General features: G+C 40.3%; 1 protein-coding gene across 2 annotated transcripts in view; it reads right to left on the reverse strand.

Annotated features, from left to right (window-relative positions):
- Nucleotides 1–1,755: 1,755 nt before the first annotated feature.
- The window catches only part of mtrr (5-methyltetrahydrofolate-homocysteine methyltransferase reductase), a 39,280-nt gene continuing 22,542 nt past the window's right edge, over nt 1,756–18,493 (reverse strand). For both annotated transcript variants that reach the window (XM_074693112.1, XM_074693111.1), the window contains exons 13-15: nt 14,439–14,531; nt 8,660–8,836; nt 1,756–5,832 (exon numbers count right to left, since the gene is read on the reverse strand). In XM_074693112.1, the coding sequence (XP_074549213.1) occupies nt 5,688–5,832; nt 8,660–8,836; nt 14,439–14,531 (415 nt within the window). In that variant the 3' untranslated portion in view covers nt 1,756–5,687. The remainder of the gene's footprint in view (nt 5,833–8,659; nt 8,837–14,438; nt 14,532–18,493) is intronic.

Below are 18,493 nucleotides of genomic sequence, written 5' to 3' on the forward strand. Positions count from 1 at the left end.
AGCAGCACAGCTTCTGAACTGAATAACAAACTTCATTTCTACACAAAGTAAAATGCTGAGCGACCTGATGCTGCATTGCTTATCTAAAACAGTACAGGTGTTTTCTAGGTTTAGGCTGTATAAATGTTCTACACCTGCCTGCAGTTATTACATCCTTTTTTATTTGACTGATAAAAACCATTCAAAGACAAACTATGGATGTATACTGCATCTAAGTGAAAAACAGGAACAGTATTCACTAATGCTATTCCCTGGATGTATTTGATACTTGATTTTGATTGGTCAAGACTCCATAACAACAGGAGTTTCCCTTTCAATAGCACAACAGATGCCAGGACTACCCGGTCACACGGAAATCAATCTGTAAAAACAGGTCAAGCACCTCTGCCTCTTGACACTATGGTAAAAATGCTTGCTTCTGATGGCATTCTGAAAAACACTTGGACAAAAATGATAGTTTTCATCTCAGGCTGGTCTTAAGAGTTTGAAAATAATAGTTAGTGTGAGAGCAGCCTCAGGAGATACTGGATCCAAAGAAAAGCGAACCAAGACCCAGCCGTACAATCCAGGCAATGAAAACAGAGTTTATGACCCAAACTATTAGTTACATTAGAAATGACAATGATTTTTAAAAATATATATTATATTATACTATATAATATAATAATATTAGTAATATAGTAATATTACTACTATATATGAATACTAAGCAACCCCTTGACTAAAGTTTTACTTGCTAGAAAATCCATTTCTAACATTAACATTTAGCTACTCCTTGTGTAAAAGTAAAACTAGCTTGTAAGTGTTCAATGCTAGTGCTAGCTGCTTCTATAACTGTAATTAATGTGCTTTTAGTGGAACAATGGGAAAAAACTTCTAGCTAAAAGCAGCAAAAAAACAGGGTCATACCAATGATCAGGGACAGTTTTTGCTATTGGCAATGTGGACAACTGCAAGGGGACATGAGCACCCCCCCCCCCCCCCCCCCCCAAAAAAAAAAAAAAAAAAAAAAAAAAAAAAAAAAAAACAGAAAACCTTACCAGTTTTCTATACTACCGCTCATTTCTGCGTCAAGTTAGCTGAGTGGGCACTGGGGCGCCACTATTTTAACATCAACTTGTTGCTGAGACTCATGCACACAGGTTATGTTTCACTGTCAGAAGAAAAGGCAACAAGGGAGGTGGGTGGGTGGTTGATACTTAAATTTCAGTTTCTCTTCCCTATATGTGCCACAGACCCAGGCTCTGAGAAGGAATTCACAAGCAAATTTAGTCGTTCATCAGTCGTTTTTCCAGCATTAGATCATGTTATTTCTAAAGGGTAATTGGTCTTTATTGTTATAATTTTAGAAAACTGATTATATACAGTCATAGACAGTCATATAATATACTGGACCAGTCAAAGAAAAACAGCCTGAATTATTTCAGTGGAACTTAAAATACATGACTGTATAAAGATATGCATGTTATGTATCTCAACCCTGAAATATGAGACAGAAAAAATAAACATCATTACAGTATAAACTAAACTGGAACATTCATTTTGATTCTTGAAAATCTGTTGTAAAATTATCTGTTCTGCATGTTTTGCATTGGTCTTTTGAAGGCACACACGGTATTAATCATTTTTTACATTTTTGGTTAAAAAAAAACAAAAACTCCAGACACAATTAAACACATTGTTTATTTGTTCTTATTCAAAGAAAATGTTGCTTTGGTTCATTTAGCTTTAATTTAGGCCCTATCCTCCAACAAGATTAATGGAAGCACTTTATAGTAATAAGCAGAAATCGGCACAATCACAACCATTACATGAATAAAATAAAAGGCTTGTTGAAAAGGGTTACGGCTGAAGCAAAGCTTACAGATGCTGAGCTGAGTTTTCATTTCCTAGAGTTGGACAAACAATCATAGGCATGCTCCTCAGAAACAGCTAAGCTAGAAATTCAAAGCATTACACTAATCCTGTAACATTTAGGATTATTTAAATTATCTGTTAAGGGATCAAATACTTAAACTAGATTTTTTTGTGACTGGTGGCTAACCAAACATGGTATTTTGATTAGTAACATGGCCCAATTTTCTGTATTCAGTGTTTACTTAAGCAGCTGGAGAACGACAGAATTAGCTGGATTGAAGCTTGAAACTTGGTAACTGTCAGAGAAAAAAATCACTGAACTAGCTGTATACTTCATGGAAAGTGCAAACATAATGCAAACCTTGTTTTTTTGTTCAAGATAAAATGAGCTTCTACAGAGCTGCAGGAATCTCCTAAAGTTTTGTCTGAAGGGGAAAAACTTAACTTTCTGTTTACTCCTGAAACTCAGACCTGAGCTAAATGAATTGGACATATTGTCATTGGCCTAATTAAAGCACAGTTCTTTGCAGAGCAAAGAGAGGGAGGGTGTGGGCGGTTCCACCTACTCTCCCCCATCATCACTCTTTGTACTTTCTGCAGCAGGAAGCCGCGTGTTAAGCAGGTCTTTCTGAAATCTCTCAGCTCATTGACATCAAGTGCATCTCCCCACTTGGCTCTCTCAACACTTCCATAATAACAGTCATTATCTTCAGCACACATCTTTCTGCTCCATTTAAGCTCGTCTTAACAAGGGGGTATCTATCATAGAGGTGCTACTATGCTGCGGTCGCTCTGACCTCCAGCGCTCTGATTTATTCCTGACCGTCTCCACAGCACCGTCTTTTGCTCACGCTGCGGGACAAAAACCGCCACTGTGAACCTTTTTAATTATGAAGACATAATTTAAAACTTCATCAGTCCTAGGAGGGAGCTGGACGAGGTGACACGAGCAGCCGGCAGACTCTCTGTCTTACGGCGGGGGTCATTTTTTAAATCGAGATGAGGGTATTTTAATGGGATGGGTAAATAAGGGCAGCACTGCTTCAAGTGGACTTCCTGGTTCTTAAATTATTCACTTTTAATGATCAGCCACTTTGATGAAACTTTCCCGTTTGTTGCAGCACACATACAAGTTGCTGTCATTCGTCCAACAACAAATTGGTTTAAATGGAGGCTATGCATCATCACGAGTGTGCATGAGACGAGATTGGTGGCGCTGTTAGGCACACACAGCATCATTATTTTGATTCTGTCCTCTACTCCTGTGACTTGGGTGAAGCAGCAGGACACTGAGAGATGAGGACGATGAGGTGCACCCAGCTCCGCCTGGACAAACACAAGGACAGCTCCACCGTCGGCCACAATGTATTAAACCAATTATTCACCATCAGGGATTGTTTTCTGCGACAGTGCATGTTTTGTTTACTCCACTCAGAATTGTAGTGAATGGGGTGTCATCTACGGCGCAGGCGGCTGAGATTGTAAACATGTTTTTCACTCCCTTTGCTACAAGACTATAAATAAAGACACTGCTGTTAGAAGATTTAATTCTGAGAAGCCTCTCTCTCTGGGGCTCAGCGCTAAGAAGCCCTTCGTAAAAAGCCTTCAATTAGCCGAGTACGCCTTCATCTTCTGACTAAAGTCACCTTCAACAATTAAATTATCTCTGAATTTAAATAAAACAATCACTTCCAATCAATCACAGCTCATTAGCTCCCAAATTATTGCCAATGCTTCTTGAGCACGGACCACTTGTTCACAGTCACACTTCAAATACACGTGTTGTAAGGTCATCTCCAAACACACCTGTGTGCACAATCAAAGAAAAGCAGCAGACAACAAAAGTTTACTCTGCAATGTCTTTTAATTCCTGATCACACAAGGCACAGTTGTGTTTGATTTCTCCACAGTTTGGGAGATTTTCGTTGGGTTTGCAGGACTTAGAAATGTTGGAGTTCACTCTCGCCAAAATTGGCAGTCAGCTGGGGCAGGCAGGCACGAACAAAGTGAGTTTGATATATTTAGAATTGTGGATTATCATTGGGATTAACAGTTCTGGAAAATTTAGAACAGAATAATAAACCACTGAAAAATATCTTTATTTTCAAGAAAACTTGATTCACAGGAGTGTATTTATTTGTAAGCACTAATTAAAACCATCTTCATTAAGCATGTGATAAGACTTATAGATAATAATTATCTCAATGGTTTTGATGTAAGAATGTAACACTGGTCTCAACTTGCAATACCACAGGATTCTCTCTGCTGAGTTTATGAGCATTCAGAAACCATTGACGGTTTAACTATTATTACTTTTAGCTTTCACTTCCAGGTTGTTTTGTTGTTGTTTTGACTGCAAACATGCTTTTATTTTGAAAGACAAGGATAGTTCCTCTGCTAGATTGTTAAATTAATCAGAGGAGCAAATGAAAATAGCAAGACAAAAAGGTAGATGTACAAGCACCTCTGAATGTAGCATTAGCACTAGTAGTGTTGTAGTTCGTTCTCTTTCTTTTTGTAACATGTAAAGGGTAGTGGGGGTGGGGGAAAACAAGTTTATCAACAGATAGTAATCTTGGGGTTAAACATGGATTAAAAATACTAAAATTGTTGACAAGTATACTTTTGAGATTACCAGATATTTTTTATGCAGATGACACATTGGTGTTGCATCCTCAGGTGCAAAATCTTTACCTGTTGACTTCATGTTTGTATGCATCCATTTAGAGCGTAGGACTTGTCCACACGTAGTTGAGTATCTGGGAAATTACAAATGTTTTCATACGTTTAGGCCTCTGATCCACATGAAACCAAGGTTTTACGTTGTTAAAAACGATGCTTTCTGAAAACTCCAGCCAAAGTGAAGATATTGGAAAACTTTGGTTTCATGGTTTAGTGTTTACACCGGGTTCTTAAACGTCATAGCTGAACGACAGGAGTTCATTTTGATTGGATGACACAGGTTTCACGTCGCACTTATTGGCAGACTTACATTGTGCGTGTGGACGAAAGTATTTTAAGAATTAATTTTTAAAAATACCTGGCTACTTGTGAACAAAGCCTCAGACATCACTCGTGATGACGCTGAACAAGAAGAATCAAAGGCAGACAGTGCCCTCTGCTGTTATCAAAGAGTGTTGCAGCTCCTTTTTCAACTCACTTGCTTGAAATGTTTTTGTATGTGTCTGGCGAGGTACCATTTCATCCTGAGAATATAGCTTAATACTCTTTTTCAGAAGTAGATATACTTCAAAATAGTAAATTACTTAAAAGTTTAAGAACATGACCTCTGGCTTTCGAGGCTAACTGTGGTGCTGTCAGTTGCATTTCCAAAAACTTACTGTATAACTTTAAAAACATTTTATTTCTCCTGAATGACGATAAACAATTTACTCTTTGTATGTTGTTTAAAATTGCTCTGTTGTTTCCATTTAGGTTGCAGCTACATCCCGCTCTCAGCCTCATCAAAGTCACTCCATCACAGTCGACGGAAGTAAATGCCTTTTCCCCAGACAGGACGAAGGCAGGAAAAGAGGCTTGTCGACGCTAAAAGCATTTTCACACTGAGGGACCAATCTCCAGCACCACTGCCCTGACCAAGGTCATTTCTGTTCAAACAGCAAAGCCTGAGATGATGTAGTGGACTGATATCCCCGGGTCAGCAAGCTACATTCCATCTTTGAGGCAAAGGCTGGTGTAAACTAAGTCTAGGCTTCAGCATCCGCAATTTTACGGTTCTGGAGGTTACAGCTGAGACGGCTGATTTTTTTTTTAAAGGTGTAAAAGAGCAGAGTGGATGTTGCAGAACTCCCTTATCTTGTCATCCGCTGTCAGCCCCAGATATCCTGCAAATAGCGTTTCTCCTCTCTCAGCCCCGCCAGTGTCTTCATGGCATCCAGTTGATCAACCTGGAGCTCTGTCTTGATCATCTCCATCAGGGTGTCGTTTACGTCCTTCGCCATGTTCTTAGCATCTCTGGGAGAAGGAAAGAGTATTAGAAAAATCACATTACAAAGCACAGAGTCAAGCCCATTTTTCTGTGGAAGCAGCAAGTGCTGCCAGTCCAGCAGTGCACCCTGAAAGGAAATTGCTGAAATCTCTATCTTGCTGTGGCAGCATATTGTGAGAGATTCATCATCCTGTGGACTTAAAGTGAAGTTTTTGACTCTGAGGGATTCAGCCAGCTCTGATGTTTCAAAGATCATTTACTCAAAAGGTGAACTGAGCGGTCTGGCAGTGATGAGAGACGACACTTCTTGATAGAAAGAATGATAGAAAGCTCGAGGAATGTTGATCTGCGATATGCCTTGGTTTGTTTTATTTGCCCTGCTGCATTTAATCTGACAACACACTCTGTTGTGATATGGAAAAAAGGGGAAGAGATGTTATGTTTACTCAATAAATGCCTCAAACTGTACAAGGTGTTACATCAGTGTGAAGTCAGCAGGAGCAGAGAGGGTTAGAGACAGGATTTTCAAGTTACTTGGTGTAAAGCAAGGCACTATGGCAACTTTTGTGAATTTTTTATGAATTATCTGCCTTGCTGGAAGCAGAATTTGTCTTCAGCCGACAGGTGAGGTTGGCAGCAGCACTTGGCACTGAATTGCTTCACAGCTTCGTCATGTCTCTGACACCATTCCAGTGTCCACTGCAGCATCTCAAAGGCAGCATGTCTATAGGCAACGTGTTGTTTAGCAGCATAGCAAGTTATTTTTTGTCTGTCTTTCCTCTTGTTGGCAAAAATTCCTCCCTGCAAAATGACTAGGTGTTTGTTTATTCTCACAGTCTGAGTAATATAAAATGAAATGAGGATTATTTTTCATGGCACATAGTGTCTTCACCTATTTTTACAGGGTTGTGAAATAACTAGCTGAGCTGTCTTTAAAGGGATTTGTCAAAGAGACAGAATACATAAGTGGTCCACTGACTGCACATAAAGATGCAACTGCCTACAACCGCACAAAAGTGAAGCTGAACGACAAGCCAGGACAGGTTTGGACAGGTTATGTTTTTTGGAGCTGAGGTCTGCACAGTAAGGATCAGCTTGTATCAGCTTGTATCAGCTTGCTCATTACCATCTCTAATCTGCACCGAGATTACTAACCAGTCAAAGAAATTATCATTGTTTTTCTATTACAGGCTTTGCCATGATGCTATAATGTTCCACTGCCTGAGTGTAAACAAGCAGAGATGGCATCTCTCAACATGGTGCACTTTGGCAGTATTGTGATCTTATAAAACAGAGATCACGTTTTACAGGTTGAGTCCAGTTGAACTTGGTCCATCACAGGAACATCAGAAAGGGCTAAAGACAGCTAGCTTTTCTAACATTTTGCACAGTTTATAAACCATGCACACAGATTAATAACCAATGGCGGCAGATTTAGAATTTGTGCCCATAAATAACAGAAATGTAAGTTTGAATCCCAGGAAAAGGGTGTGAAGGTCAAGCACATGGGTATGAAAACCAAAAGATAAGGTCCATTCCAGATTGCAAATTTGTACACATGGATTTTAAACTGTGTGCTTGGATTTGTGTGTATATTTCCCTTGCTTTTTGACCTTAAGATTTGCAGTTATTCCTTTTTTTTTAAGATTAACCTGCCCTAATAAGAAACATAATTGACGTTTATGGACATCATTGGCAGCCAATGAGCTTAGGTTTTGTGACCGGCTTCCAGCGCATTTCTGCCAAATACCGTCACTATTTGCCCACAAATTTTCCAAGCCTTTTGAGCAGTATATTAAACACAGCTAATAACACGATCAAAATATCAAAATCTTACCATCTTTATTGTAATTACAATTAATTTCAATCGTGCTTTGCTGTAATCAGCGCCAACAACATCTCCTCCTCCTCCTACTGGCTGAAGATGTCCCGGTATGTATTGTTTATTTGTATTTTTACCGTGCTGGGCGAACGGCCACAGCTCTCTTCCGCCATTGCTGCCACAGGAGGAAATGAGTGCGTTGAGTGTCCACAGCTGCATACTCAAAATCCAGGCCGATTTGAGTACATCATCCGGGTACTTTTGCATACTCATTTTTTGCATACTATGCACACTGTTTTTCATTTTGACGCAGTATACTCAAAATTTTGAGTATTTGAGTATGGAAGTATGCGATTTGGGACACACTATAGGACACCAGTTTCTTCATAAACGACCCCTCAGGACAGCTACAGTTTACCAGATTTCTGTGTTGTTTTAAAGCTGATGCTCAGTTATGAACAGTCACATGAGTCACTATGTTTATTTTCACTTTCACTTTAATCTGGAGCACCAAGTTCTGCGTAAGCTGTATATCAGTATGGCTGCCAAATGTGGCATCGCACTCTTTTTATAGCATCAAAAAAACTTCACTCATCTGTTAACAGGGAGTGAGAAGGCTTTGTAACATGCCAGTTAATAGGGGATGTTGAAGAATTTTTGGCTTTACTTTTGGGGATGAAGTTGTGTCGTCCATCATTCTATGCAGTCAATGGCATTTTTACATGTTTCACAGCAACAATATCATTTTGAAAAATGTGTCATAGAAACACATAGAAAACATTGTTATATTTTCAGTTACTGTCAACCATCGACAAACAAAAGCATCAGTACAGATCTACAGGTTTATTTCAGACATCAGAGACACATTTAAAAATAGACCAGACATGCAAATAAACCCACAGAGCTGGAAAGAGCTGCGACACAAAGAGAGAAGCTCTGCTGTCTCTTCACACAGGAGTGCCACATCCTGACACCTCCATGCCAGGTGAACACAGATGAATACATTTTATCATTATCAGTGTCAGACTCACCCGCAGACAAAGAGGTAACCGTTCTGTTGGAGCAGGACGTCAATGACATGCTTCCTGTTAATTAGCAGGTTGTCCTGGACATATTTGGGTCGTCCCTCCTCCTCCTGGTTGTCTCTGGAGAAACACACCTTGAGGTGGTTCAGGATACCGCCGGACACAAATCCCTCCAGCTCCTCTCTGTGCAGGATTGCAGTGACACATCCAAACATTTTAGGTAATTACAAAACCCAATTTCCTCCAAGGTTATTACTGTAATCCTGGGCAGGTTGTCCGTGATGTATAAAAAAAAGTTTTCTAACCTTGTGGGATAACATTTTCCTGTGTTTTTTTTAAATCCCAACTTAGAAATAAATGCAAAAACTCCCAAACTTTTAGCTCCTAGTATTCAACAATCTTTCTATTTACCCTTTCAAAATCAAACTCTTTCAAGATTTAACAAAACTTCAACTGCCTAACAAGACATGTGAACTCCCTTCGAATTTATTTTCCAAGAAGAAACAACTGTCCAGTTTAATAAAACATAAAACTGACAGGTAAACAACCAATCTCCTTTTTAACAAGACAAGTGCAAAGATATGGGTTTCATAAGCAAGGTTGAGCCACTGCTGGAGCACCTTTACACAGCCCTCCCAGCATTGCAGTTTTTGGTGTAACCTTGCTCGCTCTATGTGGTCAGCTTGCCAACTAATACTCCTTCTTCTGCCTCTGCGTGTGTTTTTACAGGGCCTGGGGTGCTATCAGAAGGAAAGGGAAGAGGAAGGTGGAGAGAGAGTGAGAGTTTACCGAAGCTCAGAGCATCTTGTTTAGAGCTAAGCAGTCGAAATGAGAAGAAACACACGGGCAGACATGATTGCAGATGCACACATAACAAGCTGCAGTGCCGAGATCATAGGTGAAGGTCTTCGCCTCGGGGGTCTGTGTTTTTCTAGCAGCCCCTAGACTAAAATAAGGCATTTTCCAATAACAAACAGACACTGCTGTGAGAATACGAAAAGTAGAGGTGAATTCTGGTGCCTTGGTTTAATATGAATGATCCACGATTGCTTCTTTCCTGTTTTTACTCGCACTCTAAACTTTGACTGGAGTTATTAAAATGAAACATCTTCATAACCAAGATGTGTGATTAAAAAGTCGGTTTGAACAAGAGTGAAACAGCATGAAAAACAAGAAGAAGGATTGAGGAGTCCTGTTTGTGTGTCGTCTGAATATGAATCATCAGAGATTGATAACTGCGTGAGCTGGAACTGGCGGATGACAAAAGACAGCTGACTTCTTAGAAAACAGTCGAGCTCAAACCTGCCAGACTCCTCCGTGTGTTTATACAAATAACAGCCTGCGGCGATATCCCGGACCCTAACGTGATCCCAGCAGGCCTTCAGTTTTGTTTCCCCTCCTGCATGAAATCACTATCCGTGAAAAGGAAAAGTCAAAAGAGGGGGAGAGAATAAGTATAAGAGGGTGGAGAGGGGAGGACAGATTAGATGTGGCAAACAGGAAGATTGGCACCAACCTCTCAGAGGGGACGTGGAATTCTTTGGATGATTGAGTTACATTGTACGCTTTGTTTGGTTTTTGCCAAGAGGGGGGATTCAAAACTCAGTCAGAAAAACGGTTACATCTAACCAGAATTTTTAAGTGATTACAACAATAATCATCCACAAAAGCACCTTACATCCATCATGTATTGAAAAAGTTAATGGATTTAGTGGAATTGAACACACTGCAAACTGTGTTCAAAGCAAATCAAACACAATTACTTTCAACAAATACTCCAAAAAATCTTTTTCCCACTAGGGAGGTTGATATGTCAAGGAAAACCTGTACTTACACAACTATGAAGAGTATATGAACAATCTGTGATTTGTAAGACAGCTTGAACCTTAACTTGAAGAAAAAGCACTTTATTCTGCTTGTGGCTTGTAATGAAATGTGCTAAAATTATTATTGATGCTGCTTTATGGGCTACAAAAGCAAACAAGGCCATCAGCATAAAGATTGATTATTTCAGTCATTTTTTTATGTCTGCTACTGTGGGATGGATGTGAGATGGAAATGTGTTTCACATTTCTCAGGGCAAACATTGCCAGTGAGTGATAAATTGGACGGTTAAAGACAGAATTAGGATATTTCAAATCAAACTAGACCAAAGCCAGACACTGACTGTTTCAAAACATAAACACAGTCTCAGTGGTAACACTCATCAGGTGGGCTCTGGGCCTACACAACCCAGTATTCAGTCAGGCAAGAAACAGGCAATGAGGTAGAGCTGAGGAAAGCTCTTAACTCTCTGGAAAGCAACTATGTCAGCCATAACCAGCCTCATCCCTGGTTATACAAAACTATGCATAACTCTTAGGATATGACTGTAAACAACAAATATTTATATTTCTAAAGGGACCTCGAATACAGTGAGTAAAAATAATTTAATGGGACCAGAACTGTTATTGAAACCCCTTTTTTGTGCCGGTGTATTAACATTTTAATTATGCTACAACAACAGAAGAATGAAACAGTGTTATAAGAACAACCTATCTACGGTGAAGCATGGCGGTGGCTCTGTGATGCTCTGAGGCTATTTTACATCTTCTATTACTGGAAACCAGCAGTATGTTCAAAGCAAGATGGATCAAGTATCAAGTAAACAAGTATCAGGAATTCCTGGGAGGAAATGTCATGCCATCTGTGAGGACGATGAAGCTTGGGCGTTGTTGAATCTTCTAACCAGAAAATGATCTGAAGTGTGCCTCAAAGTCCACCGGGGCTTGATCTCAGAAGAAGTCCTGAAATATTCTAGCGTGATCAACACAGTCACATGACTTGAACCCCCAAAAATCTTCAGGTTGTGCAGTAGCGGCTGGCTAATGTGGAGATGTTGCAGGGGGTCTCCTTCATGACTGAGGGCCCTGGTCTGTGTGGTAATAACCGGGTTTTCAATGGGACAACGCTGCAGTTCACAATGCCTGCCTGACAAAGGACTTCTTGTAGAGGAATAACCTCACTCTTTGGGACCATCCTGTGTGCTCCCCTGATATAAATCACAAAGAGAACATTTGGCATGGGGGGGGGGGGGGGGGGGGGGCTTTTCTGAGCTATGTTCTTAAACTTTTGATCAGCTGATGAAGAGTCCTTTTCAGTTTAATTGTTGTTTTCAATAAACTGCTTATTCAACCATTTAATTGTCTCCCTCCCGTTTCTTCTTTTTGCATTTTGAAACTCTACTTAGAACTTTCTCAAGATCCAACAGTGCAAAATGTAAATTTGTGTAATTTTTCAACTGGTCTTAAGATTTTGATCAGATGTTTTGGCCTATATATGGAGTCATGAGGGAGGTGTGGGCAGAAATTTACTCTGTAGATAGGGTTAGGGTTAGGGTTAGGGTTAGGGTTAGGGGTTAGGGTTAGGGGTTAGGGTTAGGGGTTAGGGTTAGGGTTAGGGTTAGGGTTAGGGTTAGGGGTTAGGGTAAGGGTTAGGATTAGGGTTAGGGTTAGGGCTTAGGGGTTAGCGTTAGGGTTAGGGGTTAGGGGTTAGGGTAGGGTAGGGTAGGTTAGGGTAAGTTAGTGTCAGTTGTGTCAGTTATTTTTATGAATGTGTGCCCTCTACAGATCGTGGCAACAAATTACCTTGAAAAAGAACAATTTAACACCCTTGCTTTGAAATAATACAAAAGGGGGAATAAAAAGTATAGTGAAAGGGAAAGATTGTGACATGTTGTGTTATAAAGTTTTCTCTACTTCTGGCACAGAGTGCTCTTGTGGTAATTGATCCTATTTTCGGGGCTTACTCCTTCACCTTAGTATTATAGGACACTTAAAATAAAGATGTCAACCAACGCTACTTTTGTTAAACTGACACATTTAAATTTCCTCCTCCCTTTTTATAACCACTAAATCTGAAGTTCTACAAACTAAGTGAACCAAGTTTCAACATTCGAAAGTCAATGCCAAACATCAAACTGCATTTACTTTGATAGAAACCCAGCAGAGATGTACGCAGGCAGCCAATTCAGCTGCAGGTATGTTGCTCTCATTCTGCTAACCTATTTAAATTGAGTACAACTCTTCATGGGTGGCTCATAAAAACACAGACTAATCACTTTGGTCAACACTGCGGGGGTGTTCATCAGAGATGCCCACACTGCGAACAAACACAGCCCACTACCTGCCCGGGAGTCAGTATTTAACCAAGGGATAGAGGAAACAAAGGGGAACAAACAGCATCCTCTGTGATGTGCTGGTGTGTGTTTAAGGATGCTAATCCATTCACACAGCACTTAATCCTGCAGCAGAACTCGATCAGTGCACCGGCACCAGCACGTGTGCTGATAGTGGCAGGAGCCGATCAATTAGCATGTATTAGGAGGGTAATGCCTGGCAGAGGGATCAGAGCCATGATCTACCTGCAGGTGGAAGTCAATCTACAGCGTTTTAACATAACATTAGGTCAATCCAAGCACTCGTTAAAATAGGCTGGATTACTGTGATTTCACAATTTAAATACAGACTTCTGACACTTTTTAAAACGGATGGAAAACCTTGTGTGAGAAGCACTAAACCCTCAAAATCCGCCACAAAATAAAAAATGATGTAATGCCCCCAAAGGTAATAAACAATAGAGTTGTGGTTCAGTTGCTTTTTATCAAATCTGCATCTGGTAGTGAGTCTGCCTGTCGATTTAAAATCCTTGCTCCGTGGCGGATTAAATTAATCCCTTATCAGATATATTTAGGATTAGCCTTCAAAAACTTAACAGCTGCACTGACTGAGGAAACAAGTTGTAAACACAACTCAAACTGAAAGTATCGACTTGAAGGGTTATAAGGCAAACAGCAGATTTCTTTTACGTACTCAGCCACATAGAAGCATCTGTTTGGAGTAGGGATGGGTACCTTTCACACATGAAACGAAATGGTACCAATGCTCAGTACCTGGCAATCTGTATCAATACTCAACAGCACCAATTTAAGGTACTTTTGTGAATGTGGTAATAAACATCAATTTGTTTAACAATTGAATCTCAAAGTTTTTCAACTGACTTCTATTTCTGACCAGCAGATAAAAGTTGTGCCCAATAATTAGTTCCCTCAACATAACATGTTTCCTTTATTATCAACTCACCCACATCATGAAAGCATTACAGACTCTGAGATCAATCTTTTTTTAAATCAATATTGTGTTTCAGTCTATCAGTGCCTTAAGTCAGTAGCAGGGTTATAACTTGATGCAAACAGAAGAGTCAAGCTAACCCTGTCCCGATTTTTAATCTAAACTCTTGCTCATTATATATTATCCCTTTCATAAGTACAGGATATATCACTACAAGCAATTATTTTTTTGAGTAAAATAAAGATGAATATATCTTTTAAAACCTGATTTCAAATTAATGAAGGACCAAACCATAATTAAATTCTTGCCTTGAGTAACAATGAAATGCACCTTTTTCATTGAAAGGAGATTCTCTTGCAGCCTTGGAGTACCACATTTTTCCTCCCATAGATCTTACACATGCCCTTGAGGAGACTGCTTATTGGTGAACATGATGTTCATGTATTGAGCCGAGTAAAGAACACCAACGTCATATGTATAGACAGCAAGATGCTCATTATGCAGGTCACAAATTTCAGTTAATGAAATGTGCAGCAGGAAGGTGAAGAGGGATGCTAGTATGGAGTTTGTCTAACCCACAGAAGGCTTAGAGAGAAAAGTATGTAAGGAATATGTGAATATAATACATGCAAAGGCTCTTTGAATAATCTATGTACTGACAGAGGAAGGCATCTCACCTGAACAGGAAGTCTCTGTTTCTGTGACGGCAGCCAAAGAACAGCCAGGTCTCGCCAAATGTGGCCTCAGGCTTCTCCTGCTTCTCCTTTTCTCTGAAAGTCAAACAACGGATGTTAGCGGTCAATCAATACTCGCAGACGACCAGGCCAGATGGAGGAGAGCAAGTCCTTCCTCGCAGCAAAGGTTAAAGAAGAGTAGTGACACCATTAAGCACTGTCTGCAATGACAGGACACTGAGTGCCACAATTGCCTAATGCACAGAAACGACTGTGTGTGCTGCGGCGAGGACATTATATGTATTATTAAATTTCACCCAAACAGAAGGATAGAGGCCATCACTATAAACTGTTACTGAAAATGAAACCGCAGCTTGTGCTTTGTGTGTGCGTGCTGTCAGAACTGTCATGTTTGTGTGTCCTACTGTGCAAGAAAAAAATGCTCCTGCAAAAGTGATTCCTCTTGTGGCTCAGAAGTTTGGCAAAGCTCCCAGAATCCTTTGCAGGCGATGGCAACACACCGCGCACAAAGCAGCTCTGAGGGTGCCAGTATCTGTGCTGCACACCTGCTGCAAGGGTGACAGCTCTCTCCCTGATAACAACAGTTGACCTCCAACCTTTCATGATGCCATCAGTCAGTTGACTCTCTAAAGAGACCCGTGTTATCTGTTGCCCCCGTCTGGAGGGAGGGGGGGGGAGAAAAAATAGGACAGGGCCGTTGAAGTGACCAACCACGACGAGGAGCTGAGGAATGCCACAGAGATGCATTGGCCCTTTATGTTGTGCTGCTGCACACGCGGGATAAGGTGCTCTGTGCCCTGAACCCAAATATTTGATTTTCACAAACACTCAATCCTGCTTTGTGTTTTCAAGCTGTCACAAAGTTTAAATGGCAGCCAACTTGGAACTATGCTACTCTGGCGCTGAAATGATACATAGATAAATAGTTCTGTTCCAGCTACAGGAAATTAATTATCATTTTAACAATGCTGCGTATCTGAACATGTTTTTCTTTGTGATGTCAAAATCACTCTCTACATTGGCATGGCAGAATACTTGCTGTCAGACTTGGGGGTGAGCCCAGCTAGGCTAATGGTTGATTAAATGAGGGGTACCGAAAGTGACTAAGATACTTCAAACAGGTGTGAGGAGCCACAGGGTCGGGATATTATGCTGGTGCATGTTATAAATGAATTGTCATTAAAGCACTGATGTAGGGACATGTCAGCGCACAGAAAGCAAGTTAGTCAGGGAGCAGCACCTGGGAGATATAGCATCAGTGAGGAAACAACAGGTGGGCCCACTGACATTACCTTCAGCTTGCACTGAAACAACAAAGATCTAAGCAAGTGTTTGGCCTGTTTTTTTAGTAAAATCATCTTATTACGAGGGATGCACCGATACCCAATCCTGGTATCAGGTATTAGCCCAATCCAGCCCCTCAAAGCTGGATCGGGTATCAGTGGGAAAGGATCAGTCCGAGTTTGACACTAAGGCCCCGTTAAAACGACAACGTTTCATCTGAAAACACTAAAATGCTGTGAAAACGCAGTGAAAAAAATCTGCATTTACACGGAAACGCTCAGGGACTGAAATCGCTGTAGTAAGCATGCCAGGCCTGCAGGTGGTGCTATGACTGTCTTGTCCAGAAGCCACTTTTGGGAGATCTCCACCGATGTAGAGTTGAGCCAATCATCTGGTGTATTGTGGAATACTAAGTTAAAAAGTTGAGCAACAGCACATTTTGTATGAAGACAGTCAGCGGATACAGCAGATTGAGCAGCACAAGCACAACATGGTAGTTCGCGACGATCGTAACAACGGGACTGTTGTCCTGTTGTATGCGCGCGCGCCAGGCGGAGTGTGACATCAGCGTTTCCACTGAAAATGCCGGCTTACTGTTTATACTGCAACGATGTCAGGAGCATTTCAGAAAAATCCCACGCTGGAGGCCGTTTATCAAAAGTTTGCGTTTTAGGTCGGCTGAAACGCCGTTTCCGTGTAAACGCGAGGTTGAAACGCAACAAAACTTTTGCGTTTCACCCTAAGACCGTTGTTGTGTAAACGGCCCCTAAGGATGAACTATGATTTAGTCAACAGGGTATAAAATTTTACATTGAATAGTCACTGAAGCATTATTTTAACCAAGCTGCTGCTAATTCTATATGTACTCATTTTTTTGTCTTTTACTCAAAGCATTACCAGTCTTATCCCAGAGTAGGGCATGCAGATTGTTATTTTACAACTGGTATCGGTATCAGCATCAGTATCGGTATTATCAATACCCAAAACCCAGGTATCAGTATTGGTATTGGGCCAGAAAAGTTGAATTTGGCGCATCCCTACTTATAACGCTAAGTAATAATAATAACTCGTCTAAAACGTCCACAAAAACATCTTATTACAAGACAACAAAAGACAAAACTGACAAAAAAGATCAGAAAATACCAGGTACACTTGTAAATAATAAAAGATCTGCAAGAAGTGAAAGAAAAATATTCCTGTTTAGTTTTTCTCATTTCAAGAAACTTGACAGGCTTATTTTTCTAACCCCATCAGCAGATTTATTTTAAAGCAAACCAGACGTTATTTTTATTTAATATCTTGAAATAAAACATTTCTCAGCACTTGTCAGGTACATGCAGCTTGTAAGTCTAATAAGAGAATTTCTACTGAAAATAAGACAAAACACTTGCTTAGATTTCAGTTTTTGCTGTGTGAAGGCCGAATGCATACCACTGAGGACTCATATACACAGGAAACAATAATGTTTGTGCAAGATGAGAGCTGGATTAGTGTTTCTTATTAGATTAGATTGGATAATATTAGGGGACTTTATTAATCCCCTGTGGGAAAACTCATTTGTCACCCATATAAATAAACAACGTTATTTACAATCAAGGGTCATCTGCCTTCTGCTGGAACAAAGGATCTTCTAAGTTGTTCAGTAGAGCACTAAGGCCAAACTCCCTGAAGGAGCTTTTAAATATGTTGAAAGTACCTCGTCAATGATCACCTTCAAACATCAGAGTCATCTTTAGTTTAGTCCTTGTTTAGTCCACAATAACCTCAAGTGAGTCAGGAGCTGCCATGCACAGCAACAAACAGTATATAACATTAAGTTATATTCCAGTTTCACAGGTAATGGCTAGGAGGTAGCCACATGCTTCCACATCATGTTTCCTTTCAAACCGGGAAGCCATGGAGTGACTCATTAGAGCTATTTACCGGCAAAATTAGGAACACAGAAAAAAAAAAACCAAATAAGCTCATAGAGATCCCCAGTGAGTGGAACAGAGGACAATAAAAAAATTCCCAGAAAGCATTTCATTGCCTGCGAAATTAGTTCACACACCTGGCCCAAGATGAGTCATTACCATTTTTCATAACCTGATGGTGATGAGTGCCTGATTCTGACTGATCAAACCCACAAAACAATGGTGATTAATTCTGGACAGCAAAAAAACACCAGGGACGACCTGATCACACGTCACATTAACTTACTCTGCTGAAAAGAGCCACATTTCACCCCTGCCTGTTGATACTGAAGCAAAAACATTTGTTTCTGTCCAAGGCTCATGTTGAGAGAAGAAATGATGACACAGGCTAGGCACAAATGTGAGAATAGCCTGCAGAGCTACTGTGCCTCGACTATCTCTTATGGAGAATCACGGAGCAAGATACTGTCCTGCAATCCAGGCACTGGCAGCTGAGTTGGTGAGAGCAGCACCAAGCTGATGCTAGCTAAGAAATCATTTCAACTTTAAGTGGTGGTGATAATAGCAGCTGTGTTAAAACAGTGTGATGTTTATCTCATGCATCAGGTCACATTTAAAGTAGTGTTGACAGCCAACTATTGTCTGGTACATGGGGTTTTCAAGCAAATAAAAAACTTGTACTTTAAAGTGAGAAAAAATGATAAATTTTATTTTATATTGCTGGACAAGCTGTTGGTGAATCAGTTAAATACTGAATAAACTTGTAAAATGTAATCATTCAATGTGATTTTAAAGTAACTACTCTTTTTGAGAAACTTAAAGAGACTGTGAAGACTTTCC

Source organism: Halichoeres trimaculatus, unplaced genomic scaffold, assembly GCF_033239565.1.
Source record: "Halichoeres trimaculatus isolate MK-OKI-2021-1 unplaced genomic scaffold, fHalTri1.1 fHalTri1_scaffold_18, whole genome shotgun sequence".
NCBI lineage: Eukaryota > Metazoa > Chordata > Actinopteri > Labriformes > Labridae > Halichoeres > Halichoeres trimaculatus.